The sequence below is a fragment of the Podarcis liolepis genome (assembly GCF_965112155.1).
Source record: "Podarcis liolepis genome assembly, chromosome: 16".
Taxonomy (NCBI): domain Eukaryota; kingdom Metazoa; phylum Chordata; class Lepidosauria; order Squamata; family Lacertidae; genus Podarcis; species Podarcis liolepis.
The window spans coordinates 18,649,185-18,670,819 of NC_139567.1; the positions used below are offsets into that span (position 1 = coordinate 18,649,185).

General features: G+C 44.4%; 2 protein-coding genes across 2 annotated transcripts in view; one reads left to right on the top strand and one right to left on the bottom strand.

Annotated features, from left to right (window-relative positions):
* The window catches only part of LOC310695984 (G protein-activated inward rectifier potassium channel 4-like), a 165,095-nt gene that overhangs the window by 131,907 nt on the left and 11,553 nt on the right, over positions 1-21,635 (top strand). The gene's annotated exons all lie outside the window — the stretch shown is intronic.
* On the bottom strand, positions 18,245-19,930 carry LOC310695925 (nuclear pore complex protein Nup50-like). Its single transcript, XM_083480867.1, has one exon. It carries the CDS (start codon positions 19,662-19,664, stop codon positions 18,267-18,269), a length of 1,398 nt encoding a protein of 465 aa, XP_083336993.1. The 5' UTR covers positions 19,665-19,930; the 3' UTR covers positions 18,245-18,266.

A 21,635-nucleotide genomic window follows, 5' to 3' on the forward strand; every position in this document is an offset into this window, starting at 1 on the left:
CGCATGGCCCTCTGCTGAGTCCAATCAGAAATCGATGTTTGCTGTCTGAAGGCCTAAACGTCAGGTGTATTTTGGGAACTTTTTTGGCCCCTGGTTTTTGCAGTTGTTGAGGGGAAGGAAAGAAGTGGCTTTTTAAGGATAGGTTTCCCATGAAAACATTATCACAGCTATTAAACCAATATTTAATACTTGGCCTTTTGAGGACAACTCGATAAGTACTGATTTTGTGTCACAGAGGAAGCAATTATGTCTTCAAGAAAACCAGAAAAATAGCCTGCTCCCCCCCCCCCCCATGCAAGGAGGACTGAGGTTCAAAGGCCAGGGGATGAAACAGAAGTATCTAAATTATAAGGCATTTGTCAAAAAGGATGGTATTTCTTGTCCACAAAATTGATTTCCTTTCTGCTTCTCTAAAACGAAAACAGGCCAAGTCAGAGGAGCAGGGGTCTCCTCACAACTCTGAGCATCCTTAACAAACTATAATTCCCAGGATTTTTTGGGTGGAAACCATGACTCTTTAAAGTGGTTTGTTAATGCTTTAAATATATAGTGTAGATAAGGCCTCAGATTTGTACCTGGGACCCTGACTGCTTCTGCAGTAATACAGAAAGGGCTGCTGGACTTCCAGGGCTGATTTGAAGATATGCCTAGCCCCCTCCAGGTAGCAGGTAGAGAGCTTGAATCTATAAAAATAAGGAGACCATGCACAAAGCTTGCAAGCTTCAGCCCAGCAGGAACCAGCTGCAAAACATAGCACACTCTCTCTCTGGAAAATTCTGCCTACCTCTGCTCCTGCTTTGCCTCTCCCAATTAACTTCCATCTCCAGATATTGGTGATGGAAGGGAGTGCAGAGGAAGAAAAAGAGCAGGGCTGGGCTCAAGAGAAGCTGGTAATGATAGTGCAGGTGTACCTGACACGAGGTGTGGGGCTGCCCTCCATACATCACCAGGAGTTAAATGTTTTATTTAACATTTTCCTAGCAGCTACACCAGCTCTTGGAGGGAGCGCTCGCAAACCATAGCTTACATGATCGTGTTTTGAATTAATGCTATACTCTCCAGTCTTTCCCCCTAAGGTTGGCAGTGATGATTGCTGTGCTAGGGGCATGGCTGTCAACTTTTCCCTTTTTTTTAAGGGGAATTCCCTTATTCTGAATAGGATTCCTCACAAAAAAGGGAAAAGTTGACAGCTATGGCTAGGGGAGACCAAACCTTAGTTTTGCACTTTTGATCAGGTTGTTTGTTGGGGGAACAGCTCCACCCAGCAGTGTGTAAGATGTTCTTGCTGCTGTTAACTATGGCCACTTACTTCCTAGTGAAGAGTGTTGTGTTGGCTTAGCTCTAGAAGTACCTGTTTGCCAATTTATTTTATTTATAAAGAATAAATAAAAATATTTACATAAGATTCACAATAAGGTTATTATACCAAATCATAGATGCTCAAATCTAAACAAATACACATATCCAAAAAGAACAAGCAAAGGAAATATAAAAGGAGAAGAAAGTGAAAGAACTCAAAAGACATGAAAGCAAGTAAGAATTCTTAAAGAAACAAAAACAAACCTAGCTTTGCATCATTGACTGATTTGTAGCGGGTAGATAAAGAGTTTTTCTTCTTGTCCCTGCTGTGACAAATTCCCTCAGTGAAGATGGGAGCAAGACAACACATTTAAATCAACAAAGAATTCAGGGATTCTCTCTGAGTGGTGGTGGTGGGATAACACTATAAATCTGCAGCAAGGATTATCTTCTTCTCTCCAGCTTGCTGCTTTGCTTTTAGCTCACATCACTCCAACTCTATGCCCTCAACACTGACTTCATCCTTCTAACTATGCACAAGTTGGGGGAGAGGGCCCCATCCATTTGTCATCTCACACAGACCCACTTCCTTTGTTCCACTTAATGGCCCATCGCCCAGGCAATCACCTCACCAAAAAGCTAGCCTGGCTTATATTTTCACAGTTGCTGAATCCAGGGGTTATAAGGGTCTCCCCAACTCATACAAATACCCTTCAGGTTTAGACTAGCATCTGCCTGGGCCTGAGCTCTGTGAGTGCAGCTTTCTCCCTATTGAAGCGCAGAGTGTTTGAGGACCAGGACATTCACGGGGAAACCAAAATGCTTGTTTACAAAGCTATTGTACTACCAACCTCATTTTATACTTGTGAAACGTGGACCACTTATAAATGTCATCTCCAACCAGGGGCGAATGAAGGCATTGTGACACCCGGGGCGGGGCATTGCTACGTACGATGCATGCGCCATACATAGCAATGCTGCACATGCGCTGTACATAGCGGTTTGCCAGCAGCGCCACTCCAGCGCCATACGGACAGTGCCGGGATCCCTCCATCACTGCTACAGCTGTGAACGGAGGATCCTCTACATGTGGCAGTAGCGGCAATGGAGGGATCCCACCACCGTCCGTATGGTGCTCGAGCGGCTATGGCGGCAAACCGCTATGTACAGCGCATGTGTAGCGTCATTATGTACAGCACATGCATTGTACATAGTGGTTTGCCACTGGCACTGGGATCTTCTGCTCATGGCTGCAGCCACTAACAGAGGACCCTCCACATGCGGCTGCGGAAGCGCGATGGCTGCTCTTGACACTGTGAGCCCCTGCGGGGTGCCTTCTTGTCACACCCCAGACATGGTACCCAGGGCGCACCACCCTCCCACCCCTGTTGTGACGCCACTATCTCCAACTCCTCTAAAGATTCCATCAACGGTGTCTCCAAAAACATTTACACATCACTTGGGAAGACAGGAGAACTAATGCCAGTGTGCTGGAAGAAGCCAAGATCACCAGTGTTAAAGCAATAATTCTTCAACATCAACTTCATTGGACTGGTCATGTTGTGCGGATGCCTGATTATCATCTTCCAAAGCAACTTCTCTATTCCGAAAATAAAAATGGAAAGTGTAATGCTTGTGGTCAACAAAAGACGTTTAAAGACTCTCTCAATCTAAATCTAAAAAAATGTAGTAAAAGCACTGACAACTGGGAAACAATGGCTTGCAAGCCTGGAGAACAGCCTTTACCAAAGGTGTCATGGGCTTTGAAGATGCTTGAACTCAGGAGCAAAGGGAGAAATGTGCTAAGAGGAAGGCACACTTGGCAAACCCTTACCATGATCAACTCTTGCCTATGTCCCCACAGTGGAAGAACGTGTGGATCCAGAATTGGCCTCCACAGTCACTTATGGACTCACTGTTAAAACTGTGTTCATGGAAGACAATCTTACTCGGCTACGAGAGATCACCAAAGAAGAAGAAGAGCATGAAGGATGTTGGAAGCTGAGACGATATTTCACAGGCCCTTCTTCAATAGTTATAACTTTATCTGGAAAATAACTTATCTGAGAGCTGCAAAGTTTGATAAGTGTGGGTGTTTAAAGAACTGTCTTTGATGGGAGCTTTGTGGCTCAGAGCGGCCTTAAGCTCTTCAATGCATTTTTTCAAAAGAGGCTTGCCCATCACAGTGTGATAAGATCTCTCAGCCAGCTGATACAAATTCGTTCCTAAAGCAATTAATGCTGCATTGTTTATTGAGCAAATCCACAGCGATCACTTCTCAGAAGTAATGACATACTATTATGAGTTTAATGAAGCCTTCCTTTCTATCAGCATGCCTCTGGCTTATGCAATAACTCCACCCACCCACCCCAAAAAACACCACACAGTTTGAGATCCGTTGGGCAATATGAGAAATGGCAAAGAGACAATCAACAAGCAGCAAAAATTTAACCGGATAGAAAATGAGAAGCTGGACAGAATTGGCTTTGTAATTCAGCCACGTAAGAAAGACTGTAAAAGCTACTAGACCTCAGTATGGTTTATTAGCACTAGTGAACCATTGGCAACACACTGATAGACATAATGAAATAGAATCCAGCTTGGCCCCAGCTGATGAAATCTCCCTTGCCTTGTTTCCTGCGGATGATTCTTACCTGTATACATAAATGAGAACAGTCTCTGTTTATAGTGCTCCTTCGTCAGTCTATGGCTATATGCATAGGGCAGAATCTGACAGCTCTTATGTACACAAAGTGACCCCCCGTGCATTACCCCCAGCTCTGTGCATGTAGAAACTTGCCCTTACTATCTGTGGGGTCAGGAGTCTCTGCCTGCCCATTATAGCACTCCTATTACTAATCACCGTAATGCTTTTAGCTGCCAAAACTACTAGCAACAGCTTTGATTTACTGATCCACATAAGTGTGCGAATGGGGGGGGGGGATTTTCTGAATGCTTCCCTGAAAGAATAAAACTAGAGGAACAGCAATAAGGTTGGATTAGACCAGGGGTAGGCAACCTAAGGCCCAGGGGCCGGATGTGGCTCAATCGCCTTCTCAATCTGGCCCATGGACGGTCCGGGATTCAGCGTGTTTTTACATGAGAAGAATGTGTCCTTTTATTTAAAATGCATCTCTGGGTTATTTGTGGGGCATAGGAATTCGTTCATCCCCCCCCATATAGTCCAGCCCCCCACAAGGTCTGAGAGACGGTGGACCGGCCCACGGCTGAAAAAGGTTGCTGACCCCTGGATTAGACCCTTTCTCCCTGATGTGGAGGTTCTCCACTTGTAGGCTGTATGGTTGCTGTTGCTGTTTGAACACAGTGGAGCATTCATCAGTGATATCCCCCACCTGTGGCCAAACTAGCGTTGCTTCAGTGCTCAGCCTTTTGCCAAAAGGGAGAAATATTACCCAACAATCTGTGCTTTTGTTAAGTCAGATTTTAATACCTGGTCTGGAAATGTCAGCTCAGTTGCAGGCCGGGCAAATGAGCTGTTGTTGGCAGCTTTCAACAGACAGCTTTTCATGGGGCTAGAATTGCCGAATGACCTTCCCAGGTGTTCTTTTCTTCTTCCTTTTTTTGCACAGATCAAGACATCAAGACTTAAACAAGAACAGTCTGTGGCAGTGCTAAATTTCTTAAGGGAGACGCGCCGAGTCTCAAGCCTGCCTTTAAATCAAGGTTGGGGAACCTGCAGCCCTCTAAATGGTTTTGGATTCCAGCTCCCAAAATCCCTGACCATTAGCCATGCTGTCGGAAGGGGTTGATGGGAGCTGGAGTCCAGCAACATCTGGAGGACTTCTGGCCTTGTTTATAACTGCAGATGTTCAAGGGCTGCCCAAGAGAACTCAGGAACATGGTCAAAGGGCTTCTGCACATCCTCAGAAGGACTCTTCCCTTATTTGTTCACATGCCCAAGAGCTAAGCCTGAAATGTGATTCTGGGACTAAGCCCAAAGAAAGCTTTGGTTCAAATCAAACTCTATCTTTCAGCAGTACTGCTTCATTTCTATTTTCTCCTGAACTTATTCTTAGTTCTACTGTCAAACAAATCACATTCAAAATGTCAGCTTTTAAATTTGTATGAATTTGGTGACAATCTGTTAAAAGTAAATGGGAAATCAATAAACATAATTGACAAAATGTCATTTTTCCTGAAAATGCCAGCTTCCCATTAGATCACAGGTAGCCAACAGAGCATCCTTCAGATATTGAACTCCTCCCAGCATAGCCAATGGTCAGAGACAATGGGATCTATAGTCCCAACAATATTTAGCATGTTGGCTATCTCTGAATTAGCTATTCATTTTCCTGACACCCTACAATTGATACCTTCCCTTGGGTTCTGTCATTGAAAGATGACCTCTTGAAAACAGATTTTGGGATTTCGAAACCTTGCCAAAGGATTCTGTTGACCATAGGGCAAATTACATGTTTGTCCACACATGGGATGGTGGGAGGAAGGAAGGGAAAGGTCCTTGAAACAGCTTCCAACACCTATTAACCATCAGAACAGTGGCAATCAACAAAACCATGGGGAGTGAGAAAGAATGAAGAAAATGCCAAGTTACAGTCAGGCCAAGTGGCTGCCAAAAGAAAATGGTCTTTGAGACCAACAAAAAGGGGGTTAAGCCAGGGATGGAGAGAATTGGTGGCCCTCTGGAGGCTGTTGAATTTTGGCTCCCATTAGCCCCAACCAGCATGGTTGATAGTCAAGTATGATGGAAATCATCTGACATCATTTGGTGGGAAGCAAGTTACCAACTTCTGGATTAAGCAGATCTCTTGGAGCACAGGGATTTGATGTCCTAGGTGCTATTGCAGAACAAGCCATTTTCCGTATTCCTACTAACTGTACTTCAGACTGGGACAAACAAGAGGGAATCTTCCACTGACCACAGGAGACAGGCAGAATCATACACAGGGATATAACCCTTTAACGATCTTGGTCTTAAGTCATTTAGGACTTTAAGGTGTGGGATATAATCCACTGGAGCAGTCACATACAACATTCCTTGTTTCCCTAGAGTGGGCACAAGCAGGAGGATGCTACTTCAGTCAGTATAACTTCCTGTTCCACTGGTCTGGAATGTCCTCCCCCTGAATGTGACCAGGGAGATGGACGTAGACCTGGAGTCAGTGAAGTTGACTTGGTCATGGAGAAGGATTTTCCAAAGGAATGGCTTTTTGCTCTTTGTGTTTGACAGTGACAAGGGGCTCATCCACACTTACCTTTCCAGGGACAGTTTGCACTTTAAAGACCTGTGTCAGAAGGTCCTTTTCCTCTGGAGCTTTCCCCATGAAAACCCACTCTTTAAAGCTGAATTGGAGCAAATGACAATCCATGGAAAATCCAAATTGTCATTTGTTGCGCTTCAGTTTTAAATAGCAGATTTGTGCAGGGAAAGCTACAGAGCAAGAAAAAGAGCATTCAGGCACTGAGCTTTGAAGGCCCATCTTTTCCAGAAACGGGCGCAGTTTGTGTACTAGCCAAAGCTTGGCAGTGGGATTCTTGACTGTCTTTGTTACCTAAGGATGGATGAACCTGTCAATTTTAATTTCTCTTAGTTTCTTATTTTCTCAATCTAACATTCTGTTCATCTGTTTATTTTAATTTCAAAAGATGCCTGAATTTTGGTTTGCGTATTGGTGTGTATGTGTGTGTATGTTTTGCAGTAAAATGGGAACAGAATGAATATTTTCCCCATCCCTACTTTTGATAGAGTGCAGCCCCTTCAAAAGAAAGAAAGAAAGGAAGGAAGGAAGGAAGGAAGGAAGGAAGGAAGGAAGGAAGGAAGGAAGGAAGGAAGAAAGAAAGAAAGAAAGAAAGAAAGAAAGAAAGAAAGAAAGAAAGAAAGAAAGAAAGAAAGAAAGCTATTTTTGTTCATGTGCTAATTTCTGGAAGAACCAAATCTTTTCCCCAGTAAGGGAGAGTTATCTTTGTTTTCTCTCTCCCCCATGCTTTGAATCATTAATCTTAAAAGTGTTTGCACAATGAATTCCCAGGTGACATCAAAGAAAGCATGCATATGCAGATTGGTTATCTTGGGTGCAGCGGAAAGAGGTAATTCAATAAGCAGCATCAGGAACAAAACATTTCATCCCATTTCATTGGCAGAAGGTATTTTGGAAGTGCCATCAATTCCAAGCTGGGGTTGGGTGAGCTGATTTAGCAATGGGACTCCATGCCTTCTATATATATTCAAATCTCCTAAACTTACAATACTTCGAACTGTGAGATGCTGACGCTTTCACAAATCCCGTCTCGGAGGGCTGAGAAAGGTAATGCAAAACCGTTCTCCTTTTAGCTGGCATGAAATTGACACTACCCAATTTGCAGTAAGGTAGGAATGTGACTTTGCCACTAACTTCAGCAGTCTGCGCCCTTGTTTTCTTCTCTCTGCTGCCTCCAACCCCCCACTTGCTATTCCCATCACTCCGCTCTCTTGCTTTCTTCACATTGCTTACCAGGGAAGAAAAAACAGAACATCAGTAACGTAAAACAAGCCCAGTTGTGTCAGTGTGACAAAACACAGACAGAATCGTATTTGGGTGTTGAGCCTGGGTGAGAATTTGCATTGCAGCTTATTAGTACAGACATGGGTGGTTGGGCTCAGGACTTGATTAATCAACGTTTTGGTTCTGAGTCATTTAGTGTGTGAAAAATGCTTAAGGGAGACAGGGAGAGAATGTGATTGCAAAGCAGCCTCCTGTCTTTCCTTGTCCCACTAACTCTGTGTCTCCTGCTCTCTTGACACTTTGCAAAGAAGCTGTGCTATGGGCAGTGGATTGTGATCCTGTGGACAGGATCAAAGGCAGCAGGATTGGCTCAGGGTAACAGTGGGACCTTGGTCTTGCTAAAGGGAGCCAGCAAAAATTAAGAATCAGGCTGCAAGAGAAGTCCATCCATCAGGGTAATCTTTGTGGCATCTCAAAGAACTAAGAAATCAGCCAGATGAGTTGTTGCACCAGCAACTGCCAAACTCCATTAGTTCCCCTTTCCTCCTATAAAAACTACGCAAGGCTCTCTCTTTTAAAGTTCAAATAATGGATAACTTTTACTTAGTGTACTTGCACTTGCAGATTAAGGTAAAAAAGTTAAAGGACCCCTGTACGGTTAAGACCAGTCAAAGGTGACTATGGGGTTGCGGCGCTCATCTCGCTTTTAGGCTGAGGCAGCTGGCGTTTGTCTACAGACAGCTTTCCGGGTCATGTGGCCAGCATGACTAAACTGCTTCGGAACACCGTGACAGAAACCAGAGCGCACAGAAATGTCATTTACCTTCCCGCCGCAGCCGTACCTATTTATCTACTTGCAACTGGTGTGCTTTCAAAACTCTGGTTGGCAGGAGCTGGGACAGAGTGATGAGAGCTCACCCCATTGTAGGGATTCAAACCGCTGACCTTCTGATTGGCAAGCCCAAGAGGGATGTGGGTGGCGCTGTGGTCTAAACTGCTGCAGATTAAATAGGCAATGCAGGTAGGTGTTACTTATGCCATTAATACATCTTACACAGATTTGTCTCTACGATAAATCCGGGTACAGACTTACTGTGAGGCAGACAGCAGCACAACAGAACATCCCTGCTGCTCTAACTGTTAAGACCTCTAATAACTGCCATAACCGTACCAACGGACTTAACTGTCTCAGATGTACGGCATCACAGAGTTCTACAGCCCTCTACTTAGATTTTGGATGCTTTCATCCTGCAAATTAATATTTGCTTTTAAAGCTAACAACGCTTCTCCAGGGAGCGGGGCAGAGGATGCTTCATTATTTCGCAGGTGCGTCCAGCCTATCTATTAGGGATTGGGGACATACAGCCCCCTGCAGATGGGGTTCTAGGGTAGAGCGTGATCAGTTCGGCCGCACTGGGTGCCATGCTGCAGGGGGCGCCATAACTACGTTGGAGAACAGAGCTAGAGAGGTGGGAGGCATGCCAAATTTTAACTGTCTCACAGGGTGCTGCTGAAATCTGAGAGCCCAAAGTGTGTCACTGGCCCTCCAGGGGTGTCCTTGGACCCCAGCTCCCATCAGCCCTATCCAATGTGGCTAATGGTCAAGGATGCTGGGAGCTGTGATTCCACTACAGTTGTAGGGCCAGCCATACCCTATTCCTGCTATCAAAATATATATTCTGCACAGCCCTTTCTGGAGCAGTGGCACTATTTATTTATTTAGGAGAGGACTGCACCACTTGGAGGACTCTACCCTGTGTGCCCCCCCCCCTCCACGTTTGAATCAGTTGATGAAATGTCTTCCATTTGGGGCCTTACTATCTTTTCTTCTTCTATTGCAAGACTTGGTGATGGTGTGGGAGGGGCCTCAAGGGTCCAAAAAATGTGGTAATATGGACTCCTGAGTGTGACTGGTAAAGGGAACTTATAGCCTATCGCTTTAAGAAACTGCTGAGAAAGTCTTTCCTTTACAAGTAGCCCCCCCCCCCGCCCCCAAGAGAAGCTAAAACTCTTATCACAAGAACACAAGTACTGTAGCTATACACGCAGGTTCACACACACACAATGCAAAGCACAATAGCTTCTGCAACAAAATGTATTTATGTGAAGGCCATGCAGGCACAGTGAATTAAAGTTATGTCAACGAATATGCTTATTCTAGAAGTGCAGGCACACTAAAATGAAATGTAACAAAATAGGTTCTGGCTAACGACAGCTTGTATGCTTCTTTGAATAAGGTAATGAGAATGCGTATGATTGGAGGAAATTGCAACGCTTTGTGTAAGAAACCTATAAGTAACACACACACCCCGGGTGTTTGGGAGGAGTTCCAGCCTTTGTGGAGCGATCCCGCTGAAACACTTTACAGTGGTACCTTGTGTTATGGACAGGATCTGTTCTGGAGGCCCGTCCATAACGTGAAATGCCCTCAACTCGAAGTGCTGTGTCTGCGCAGGCGCACGATGTGATTTGGCACTTCTGTGCATGTGCAAGCCGCGAAACCCAGAAGTAACCCATTCCGGTACTTCCGGGTTACCACGGGACGTAACTCGAAAAGACGCAACATGAAGCGGATGCAACACGAGGTACGACTGCATTGCAGTAAATAAACTTTCTGGATTCTTCCTTCAACCTGACTCACGAGTAGTTAATGGTACAAGTGAGAGAGCAGATTTGCCCCCCTCTCTCCATGTTTGAATCAGTTAATGAAATGTCTTCCATTTGGGGGTTTACTATCTTTTCTTCTTCTATTGCAAAACTCGGTGATGGCCCTTAGCAAAGCAATAAAGACTATGAGATTTTTAATGAAATGATTTATACACTTTTGGGGGCACGGCTCAATCTTCAAGAGGAGATTGCGCATACAAGAAAGCAAGTGATTTCCGGAATGGGGCATGGCTTCTGCTTTCAGGCTGTCCCGTAGAAACTTTCCTATCTGCTTGTCCCTGAGAAGAGTAAGGCAGAGGGAACAGATAAGGTGAAATGACGTATTCACTAAATCAGTTTTCCATCACCGTTTCCTGTTATCTTGGTTGTGGTCCCCCGACAGTTGGTGCGATCGCCTATGGGACGCACCTCATTGTTTCCTGGGAAGCGGAGCTTCTTGTCTTTGTCATCCCTTAAATGTAAAAGAGTTTGAAACATGAAAAGAAGAAAAGGAGCCAGCAAAGCAGATGTTCTTCTCTATTAGACGCTTTGATAGGCATCCTAAGTCGTTTGATTTCCCTACCGTATTAAGGATAATTTCCTATTTCACAGCATAATGCAGAAGACAGGCTGTAGTGGAAGCTGACAGGCTGGGTTCCACTGCCAGAAACATTTCTTCCTCCTAGCGGGAGCTTTTGCATCGAGCGCATGGATTAAACAGCTTAGGAGCAACAGAAAATGACAAGTTTGATAAAGCCCAAACCGGCTTAGCATCTCAAGGTTGGGGATGGGAGGTCTTAGGAGCTCATCTCTGTGTTTTATTCCAGTGCAGAAATATGCAGAACACGCAACACAGTCTATGGTCAAAATAGATTTTTGCAGACTCTCGCTTTACATGGTTAATCTGCAAAACAGTACCCATAAAAAGCATTGTAGCCAGGGAGTTTGTTTGTGTGAGAGATATATGAATGGCCTAAAGATGGCTCCTGCCCTGTTACACCCTGTGAAGGTGCAATCAGACACTCCTTAGTTGACAATATGGAGAGCCCTGCACATTGTTGACACCAATTCACACAACAAGTGCCAATGACCCAGGAGTGTGGTGGTTTGGAAAACAGAACATAATGCTTGGTTTCCTAAATGGGAGACTTGCCAGTTTGCTAAATGGGAGACTGTTTCATTGATCATCTTCTTTGTGAGGAGCAAGAATTGGAGTTCCATGGCATGTTCGTAATACTTCTTTATTTACAGTCTGGAGAAGTAACAGTTCCCAAAGCAATAGGATGGAACCTGCTCTCCATAGACCCTCAATCCTGCTTCTTGTAGGCTGCATGCAAAACTGCAGTTTTTCCTTTCTCCTTTGCCAAGCTGTTCCCTTCTTCCTCTTTTGCATGTGCATGCATGCACAGTGCGGAGAAGTGACCATTATTTCTCTCTCTCTCTCTCTCTCTCTCTCTCTCTCTCTCTCTCTCTCTCCCACCCACCCCCACCTCTTTCTCTCTCACACACTGCTTATGGATGGAATAAACAGGTAAAGAACCCCTGGACGGTTACGTCCAGTCAAAGGCAACTGTGGGGTTGCGATGCTCATCTCGCTTTCAGGCTGAGGGAGCCAGCGTTTGTTCACAGACAGCTTTCTGGGTCATGTTGCCAGCATGACTAAACCGCTTCGGGCGCAACAGAACACCGTGATGGAAAACAGAGCACACGGAAATGCAGTAGAGCACACTGAAAGACCATTTACCTTCCCACCACAGCACAGGTGTGCTTTTGAACTGCTAGGTTGGCAGGAGCTGGGACAGAGCAACAGGAGCTCACCCTGTCATGGAGATTCGGAACCACCAACCTTCTGATTGGCAAGCCCAAGAAGTTCAGTGGTTTAGACCACAGCGCCACCCGCGTTCATGCAATACCACTAGTGCTGATTAAGCAATCACACATAAGAGCCCTCCTGGATCAAGCCAATGGCTCATCTTGTCCAGCATCTTGTCCTCATAGTGGCCAACCAGATGCCTATTATGGGATGCCCCAAAGCAGGACCTGAGCACAACAGCACCCTATGCACTTATAGTTCCCACCAATAGTAGAGGTAGAACATGGACACACCATTGCTAGCAGTCATTGATAGCCTAATGTGCCATGCATTTTTCCATTCCTCTTTTAGAGTCATCCAAGTTAGAGGCCATCACTACCTCTTGTGAGAGTGCCTTCCATAATTTAACTTGGCACTTTGTGATTAAGTCTTTTCTTTAATCTGCCCTTAATCTTCCAACATTCAGCTCCATTGGAAGCCCATAAAGTCTCTGGGGGCAAAAACGACAATATTTTGCTTGTTTGGGAGATGTAGCAAGAGTAACACAGTAATTTGATAACATGTTCCAGACTTAATTATTCCCTGCACAGATGAAAATCTATTCCCCATGCACAAAAAATGTTGAGTGTTTCTTTTCGGCTCAGGCTGAATTGCATAAAAGGTGAGGAAGGTGGCGGCGAGCTGGAGAGCTTTTGCTTATTTATCCTTCTTATTTTCAAGTTCAGTCGTGTCATGTACCTCACTCTCCACATGTTAGCCCACATTTTTAAACTGCCGAATAATTTGAATGTTAATAGCAATAATTAATTCAGTCTTTCCTCATTTGCAATTAGACATCAGACTTATTATTTCCCCACCTAAACTACTGCATTATTAACTTTCTTTTTGTGTGTTTAATTCAGCTGAACTGTTCAGATGTCAGGAATGTAAGATAGGTGTGGGGAGAGGGTGTGTTTATTAATATTCAAACACACTTTGCAGTTTATTCTTATTTTAAAATGGAAACAGAAAAGAAGAAGACCTGCCTGTGGTTTATTTTTCCTCCTTTCTGTGACTCCTCCAAGCTGTGATGACCAAACATTCCTTTCAGGGAAGCAGCAGGTCCATGTTATTAGCAAGGGCCAATTAAATGCTACTGTATCCATAAACTAATCAGCACCCTTCTGGACAGAAATTAAAACGCACATGTAAACATATGACTGGAAAAAGCACAGGTGCATAGTAAGTCATTCTGTATGCAAACGCAATCAAGCAATGACAGCCAACATGATTTGCCTAATGACCAACTGGGGATTCTTTGAATTGATAAAGTTCAAGATGGAGGAATGGTGGAGACCGCTGAGACGTTAACATATGAGAGAGTGCTGGAGGTGAAATAGTTAAACAGGTTGCCCAGTCAGGACCCAGGAGGGTGGAGTCAGAGGGACTATAAAACCAGCTCTGGGAGGAGTTTGGGCAGAAGTTTGTTGGGAGTTGGGCGGTTGCTTGGAGTGGGAGTGAATTGGGATAGAGTTGTGGGTAGGTTGAGTTAGTGTAACGAAATAGGCTGAGTCCGGAACAGTTAGGGGCTAGGCAGACAAGTAAACATCTGAGAGGTAGTTTAGTGAGTGAGAGCAGGTAGTGAAAGTTATAGGTCTGGATAGGCACCCCATGAATGTAATTGACTGATACTCTTTATGAAACCACACGCTTGTTAAACTGCAATAAATAAGCAAAAGTTTATGTTTCAATTTAACCCTGACTGGACTCAGTATTGTCCCAGGTAGGGCCTGGGTGGTGGCAGCGAGAAATAAAGTGGTGGCACAGGGATCAATAGACGGTGAAATGTCCGGGGACCCTGTGTGATCACCACAATAGGATTGCAGCCTTGTGTTTGTGTCAAGGCGACATGGGAAGCTGCTACCCCATTACTGCTGCGGCACCACCCTAAAGGCTCCTTTCCCTGGGTTGCATGGCTACGTCTGTGAAGTGGCCATGGCAGGTTCCAGTGGGATCTCACTGGAATCTAGCCACCACTGCTACTTCTGCCTCTTTGCAAGCAGCAGAGGCAGCAAGGTGGGCAGGGCACCCATGAGAGTGCCACCTTTGCGGTTCCACTGCACGAGGCAGCTGCCTTAGCCTGCCTCATGGGTTGGCCGGCTCTGGTGTGTGAGATGAATTATACATATAATTTAGACCCCCCATCTTTCAGCCTATGAAATTAATGCAACACACAGCAAAATAACTCATGGAATCATAGGGTTGGAAGGTACCCCCCAAAAGTTCGAAAACAGGAACACCTATTTCCGGTTCTGCAGCATTCGGGTTCCAAGTTGTCCATGAACTAAGCTGTTTGAAAACCGAGGTACCACTGTACCTTGCTGCTGGCTATCAATAAATGCTACCACATAGAGATAATAGCAGACCTTTCAAGTGTTCTGAGAGGGAAAGTCCAAGCTTTTAAAACCACCCTAAACTCTTTTCATGGCACCTCACTCCATATGTACCGAAGGGGAGGTTGACTCACATGTTTTCTCATGCCCGCAACATGCCCTCCTTGTTTGTATTGTATTTTACTTTTGTTATGTTGTGTGTGTGTGTGAGGAGGGGAACATGTGAAAGTACAGAAGAACAAAAGAAAAAGAATAGGAAAAGAAAGAACGATGACAAATTGTGCCAGTGGAAAAGCAGTGTTAGATTCCAAGGTTATAATCTTGGCTGCCCAGCTCTGTGAAATATGAAATTATTGTTGGCACTGAAGTCTCCTCTATTGATTTTTGCTGAGCTCTTTAATAGATGCCAGTTGCTAGGATCCTTTTGTATAGAGTCCCAAAGTAGCCTTATGGTTTCCAAGGCTCTTTTACACATTTTCTGGGACTTGATCCAATATCCAGGTTATTAAATTAAACCTTTACAGTTTAAAGTTTACACATTTGTCCCCTTTAAAGTTTATCAATGCAGGCTGGATTCCAGATGACAGTGGGTCTGTTGTTGTTTACAAAACAACAGTAGGTGTGTTCACACACACACACACACACACACACACACACACACACACCAGAATGTCTCACCTTTGCCAGCCATTAAAGGAGTCACCTGGCAGCATCTCAGAAGCTAACGCTTGAACAAAAACCTAATTTGTGATGCCAGTGTTGTGTCCTGAGACCATTAGGTTTATTTAGTGAGAAATTGACAAGGAGAGAGAAAATTCAGACTGCAACATTATTGCCTGGCAAAGGGCTGCCTGCCATTCAGAGGTTATTGATTCTGGTAGACGTTTAGATTGTAAAGTGTGAGGAAATAGATTTCTAAAGGTTTGGCATTGAAATGTCACGGGCTCCCATTTGAAATGCTTGTGGACTGAGTGCATTACATGTGTTGAAAGGCAAAGCTGCAAATTAAGGACTACATGGGGTTGGGGCGAGAGACGACCTTTGCATTGCTAAGTTAGCTCCCCCCCCCCCCCAAGGAAGCTGCCCTCTTTCCAAGGTTTGACAAGGTTTGTGGGTGGCCACATTTCAATAAAAATGGTGGTGGCGGGGGGGGGGAGGGGTACATTCAGGGCCAGATTTAGATGATGAGAGGCCGTAGGCTACACCACTTGTGAGGCTCCTCCCCATCCCACACCCTCACAACTAGAAGAGAATGGAAGAGTGTTATAAACAAAATTGAGTGAGGCCTGGGCAGGCCGGGTCATCCTCTTATATACCTTATATATTGATATGACAAGGCATCTGACCCTCACTTAATCTCATAGCTCTCCTGTAGCTGCCTCTGATTAGTTATCATTTAACTCTTGGGGGAAATAATTAGCATCACATGTCATGTGCATGGAAGTTGCCAAACCAATTAACCAACTAGAAGGATTACTGTTAATAGCACCAGTTTTCCTATAACTTGATATTGCTGGATAGTTTTGATGAACTGCAAAAGCATTTTTAGTTTGCTTTCTGTTGCCACCCTGGAACTTTTCTTTATTAGTGCCACTTTGTTTTCTACAATTCCTTGAAAATGAAGGAAAACAACTTTTCTGCTTGTATATGGAAGTGATATTTCAAGGCACGTTATTTGCTGTCCAATTACAACACAGTTGTAATGTTCACAGTGCTATAGACAAAATTATAGGAATGAGAATTTAAAACGGGGTGGGGTAGGGGGACCTGTGGCCGTCCCAATGTTGCTGCTCCTATCATTCCTGGCCATTGGCCATTCTGGCTGGAAAAAATGGAATAATATAATTTTGGTTACTGAGGACAAACAAGATTGTGTGCAGGCCTGGCTAGGACATAGGCGTCCTGACTGTGACAAAGGTGACCTGTATGCTTGCTTGCTTGCTTGCTTAACAGCTGTTGGGAACTTCAAGGTCCCTGCTCTCCCTTCTTAGAAGGACAATGGCAAGAGAGGTCCTTTGTAGATCGTCAAATGCTAACATAGATATGAATACAAATTTCTCTTTGAATCTGGAGGACAAAATTGCCACCAGCTGTACCGCGCTCTCAGGAATGAGCTGGTTCTTTGAAGACAGTTCTTGTAATCTCATTAACACACCAACAGGCCAGAAGAGAAGAAAATGGGCTCCCTGAGAATTAATGTTAACTTCTAACACCAGAGAGAGGAGCCACAGGGAACCAATACAACAACGAACCTAATTTCCCTCCTGTCTCCATTCGCAGTATTGCACAGAAGAGGAAAAGGGCTGCCGGGCATTACCAGGGGCCTCATGTTGGCTGTAATTCAGGGCTCCCAGCTGCCGGTCTTTGCCTGCACGGCAAGATAATTATTGAAATACTTCTGGTAGCAAACTTGATGCATTGAAGAACCTGGCAAGTTCACTACCCAGTGAAGAGGTTTCATGATGTTAGGAGGGAGAGAGCAAAGAAAAAATGAAGCCCTACTTCCATGCTGGGAAGAGTGGAAAAGTATCAAGGTGGTGTGATTGAAGAGAGGACTGGATTCCAAGAGGAATTTGATGCTTTCCATGGGGTAAATGGTGGGGAAGGAACTCCAAGCACCTGAGGAAAACCCTTCATGCTGTCTCAAAGTGGCTCTGGATGATTGGCAACGAACTAGGGATTCAGACTCCAATGGAAAGATGTTTCTAAAAATCTCTTTTTTAAAAAAATAATAATTTTATTTTCAAATTTTATAATCACAATAATTCAATACTTTCCCAAAAAATACAATATAGACTTCCCCCCACCCCTTCCCTGGATTCCAATTTTCTCCCCCATAATTTCTTGCATCTCATTTTATTTCTCCAAACTCTTTGTTTCCCCTCTTATTTATCTTAATTTCCAATTGTATAATTACATAAATGTTATATCAAACCAGCTAACATTTTAATATATTTACAGTGGCCTTTTAAATAGTCTATAAATTTATTCCATTCCTGCTCAAACTTTTTTTCATCTTGATCTCTGATCTTCACGGTCATCTTTGGCATTTCGGCATCATCCATCATCTTAGTTATACATTTTCCCCATTCTTTCCTGAAGTTTTTGTCTTCTTGTTTTCAACATTTTCAAACAAAACCATCTAGTGGTAGACTGATTGGGGCCACAGAGGGAATTAGGGACTCAGCACACAGCCCTGCCAGAAACATCTGGTGAGAGAGCCACAGAGGGAGTAACATCCAGCTGTTGGGCTGAAATGGCTAGTTCATTCCAGAGATTGACTCCTTTGGGCCTCTGTACACAGTCCAATGGAAGAGGTGACTGGAACTCTTCTAGCAGTGAGGTGGTCTGGAGGACCATAAGGAACAGGAAAAGCTATTTCAGCACCATTTTTTCTCTCTACTGTTGAAGGCAGCATCCCCTTGAATACATCTCCCCTTGTCGCACTGCTTTCCCCCAGGGAAAAACACTATTTATTTATTTTGATTTTGATTTTTTTAAAAAAGCTTTTATTGGCCATCTTAGTTTCTTTCCCTCACCAAAGCTCTTCAGAGTTCCTAAACAGTCCTTAGAATGTCAGAAGTGGTTTAAAAAGTTACTAGCAGAGTCAAGAGAGAGGAAATGAGCAGCAGCAGTTTGGCAAGTTTCGTCTGTAATTTTCAACAGCCCAGATTTTTAGACCTCCTTCTTCTCCAGTAAAATTTTGTGCAACTCATCTGCATCCTGACTTGTTTTCACTCTTATCAATATAGGAACAGGGACGGTAGCATTCTTCTCATCAATGGGTGGATTTGGAACACAGACAATGAGCACGTTGTTCTTCCCTGTTCTGGAGCATGGCATCTTAGGAGGCACCAAAATGTTCAGCAATATGTTGCCTAAGTTGGTATCTGCCCGTACTAATAGCTGAATCTTCTGATTTCCTGCATGTTTTAAGTGTAGCGTTCCTATACCTTTTTCTTTAAATTCATTATCTTTCTTGTAAAAAACTTTGCACTTCTTTGAGTAGAAGGCATCATCTTCCTTTATTTCATTCACTACTGCCTTTGGTGGCTCCTCATCTTCTTCATCACCCCCTTTATCTTCATTGCCACCACTTTCTGTCTTTATATCTAGTGCTTTGCTGGAAAATGAAGAAACAACCTTGCCTTGGCTTGTATCTTTTCCAAATAAACTTGCACTTCCAGGAGAGAATGAGAAACTAGGTAATGCACCAGAATTCAGACCAGAGTTGTCTACGCTCTTGCTAAAAGTAAAGGAGACAGTTGACATAGACCCTAGTTTTGGTTCCGTTTTCTTTTCCATTTCTGTTTTCTTTCCTGGTGCATTCTCAGATTTGTTGCTATTGAAGAAAAACGTTGAACTCTGCTGAAGATTTGGACTCCCAAATGCAGACCCAGGCTGAGTTCCAACTGTCTTGTTACTGTCACTTTCAGAACCGCTCTCACTACTCATTCCGCGTTGCTCTATCTCAGCTAAATATTTCTCATAGTCTCGGAAAATCGGCGACAGGTCACAGAGTGGATTGGCATTTACATGTTTTACTATCCAGTCACGCACCGAACAATTTAGAGCGGCTAACTGTTTATGATAAGCATCAGGGCTGCCTGCTTTGTTCTCAGTGAATCCAGAGGACAAAGGCTGCTGGCTCTCACCCTTTGCTTCCACACTTACAGGCTTTTTCTCAGTTACAGTATTATTCACTGAACCACTGGACACCACAGAACTAAATGTAGTAGTTGTTTCAGCAGCAGTCTTTAAATTGGTGAACGATGAGCTATTTGCAATGCCGCCGCCGCCATTGGATAGCCCCCCTAAAGGCTTTGTTCCGGTGCCAATGCCAAAGCCAGAAAATCCTCCACCTCCAGACGGCAAAACGAAACCTTTAAAACCTTCAAAAGCTCCACCACTCTCAGCCTCAAACCCCACATTTCTACGCTTTGCCTTCTTAATTGCTCTGTTCTTTACAACCTCTTCACTGGCCACTGAGAATGTTCCCACCTCTTCAGTTTCTTCTTCTTCTTGATCCCAGTTCCTGTCAGTCAGCTCCTTTTCTGCTACTCTCTTAGCCATTGTACAGCACTACACCACAAACCAGAAGTTCCTGATCTATCTCCTAATGCTTTCAGAATGCTGGAAGATGAAGCTATGTTTCAAAGAAGGCAAGCAGCAGCTCCTATATATGGTTGATGATGTCATAATGCAGTGGTGGCAAAGAGGAGAGCATTCTGGGATAGTAGCAAGGGTTGTTATTCATAGTCTGTTTTCCCAACAAAAGCCCTTTGAAACCCAGGCACCACACAAATCAAGCAGCTCTTATGCAGTATACACACACATCTTCACAGGAGGAATGTGGTGGAGAGAAAGAGGAAGGCGGGAAGCCGGGCACGTGCACGCGCGCAGCAGAAAGCACAGCCCGGGAAAAACACTATTTAGCGCTCAATGGGAGCAAAGAGAAATTTGAATTTTCTCCGGATTGATGTTTGTTCCAATTTAGCACTAAAGAGTGGGTTTTCTCTGGGAAAGGAGCAGGGCAAGGGGAAAACCACTCGGACTGACACCTGGAAAGCATGGATCAAGCAAGTAGACAAGCAGAAGTGTGAACCAGCTCAGAGTGCTGGGCTTAGATGGGCCCTCCTGACCTGATCCACCAGGCAGGCTCCTCTTATTTCTTCTGGCATCTCCCCTGCTGCCCAAACGGAGCTGATAAGCTCCTCTTTTTGCATTTGTTATTCTGCCAAGTGTCATGCGTGTGGATGGCATGGTATCAATAATAATGGCCAACCCCTGTAGAAAGGGATAACAATGCCAAGACCAGGAAAGCCAAGTCTTTTGTTGCTAAACTTAGCTTGACAGTGAAACTATAACAATGGGGGCATGCTGTTAATGCACCAGCTCCCCCCCCCCCCAGTTGAAGCCTTAAAATCATCAGCTATAATTCACTATAAATCCCCTCTCTTCCTCTCTCCACTATTTTTTTTTTCTTCAGCTTCACATCCAATTCAATTACACAGTGTCTGGGACAGGGAAAAAATGTGTTCACATTGCCGCAGTTCAAGCCAGATCATAAATGTAGGAGACAATTACGCAGACGCAGTGGCGACAGAGTAGAGTAGTATATTATGCTGACCGGCTCTGCCTGTCTCCATCCCCCTTTCCACACAGATCCAAAGAGCCACTGGCAAAGCAATTTAGCCTGTTGGAAAAGGGACAGTGTTTAGACACTGGGAAATAATTGAGAGTTTGCGTGCAACGGAAAGGAAGTGGCAGAATCCAAAAAGCAGGACCAGTTCCAAGCTACCCAAGGCAGTTGATTAGCCAAAAACAGTGTTGGGGGAAAAGGTTTATCAAGGTCTGAAAATATCGAGCCTCTTTTACGCACCTCCTGGAGCCAGCAAACCATTTTCCATTGGCTGTCAGGTGGAAATGAATTGAGCCCGTATACTAAAGGGGGACTCTCTCGCCCAAATGACATGGCAGTGGGGATAATTTCATATGGTATGAAAAATCACGATGTGGCGCATATGGTATGCATTAGGGCTGCGGGAAATGAGATGCCGGACTAGGGGAAAGACTGCTGTTCAGTGGAGAGGAATGTGCGTGCATGCAGAAGGTTGCAGATTCAATTCCTGGAAGCATCTCTTGGTAGGGCTGGGAGAGACCCCAATCTCCAAGCCCCAGAGAACCACCACCACTCAATGCAGAAGCAATGCTAAGCTTTATGGACCAGTAGTGTGGCTCATCCACACTTACTCTTTTCCTTGTTTTTTCCAGGCATAGGTCCACACTGTAATGCTACATGTCTGAGCTCCTTCGTACCTTCCTTCCTTTCTTTTTCTTTCCTCCAAGCTTTTCCTGTGAAATCCAGCTCTTTAAAGCTGGATCAGATAAAACATCAAGTTTTCCATGGATTGACGTTTGCTCTGGTTGAGCTTTAAAGAGTGAGTTTTCCCGGGGAAAGCTCCAGAGCAAAAAAGGGGGGGCACTTGGACACAAAGCTATATATAAATTGCAGACCATGCCTGGAAAGAGCAGAAGAAAGGT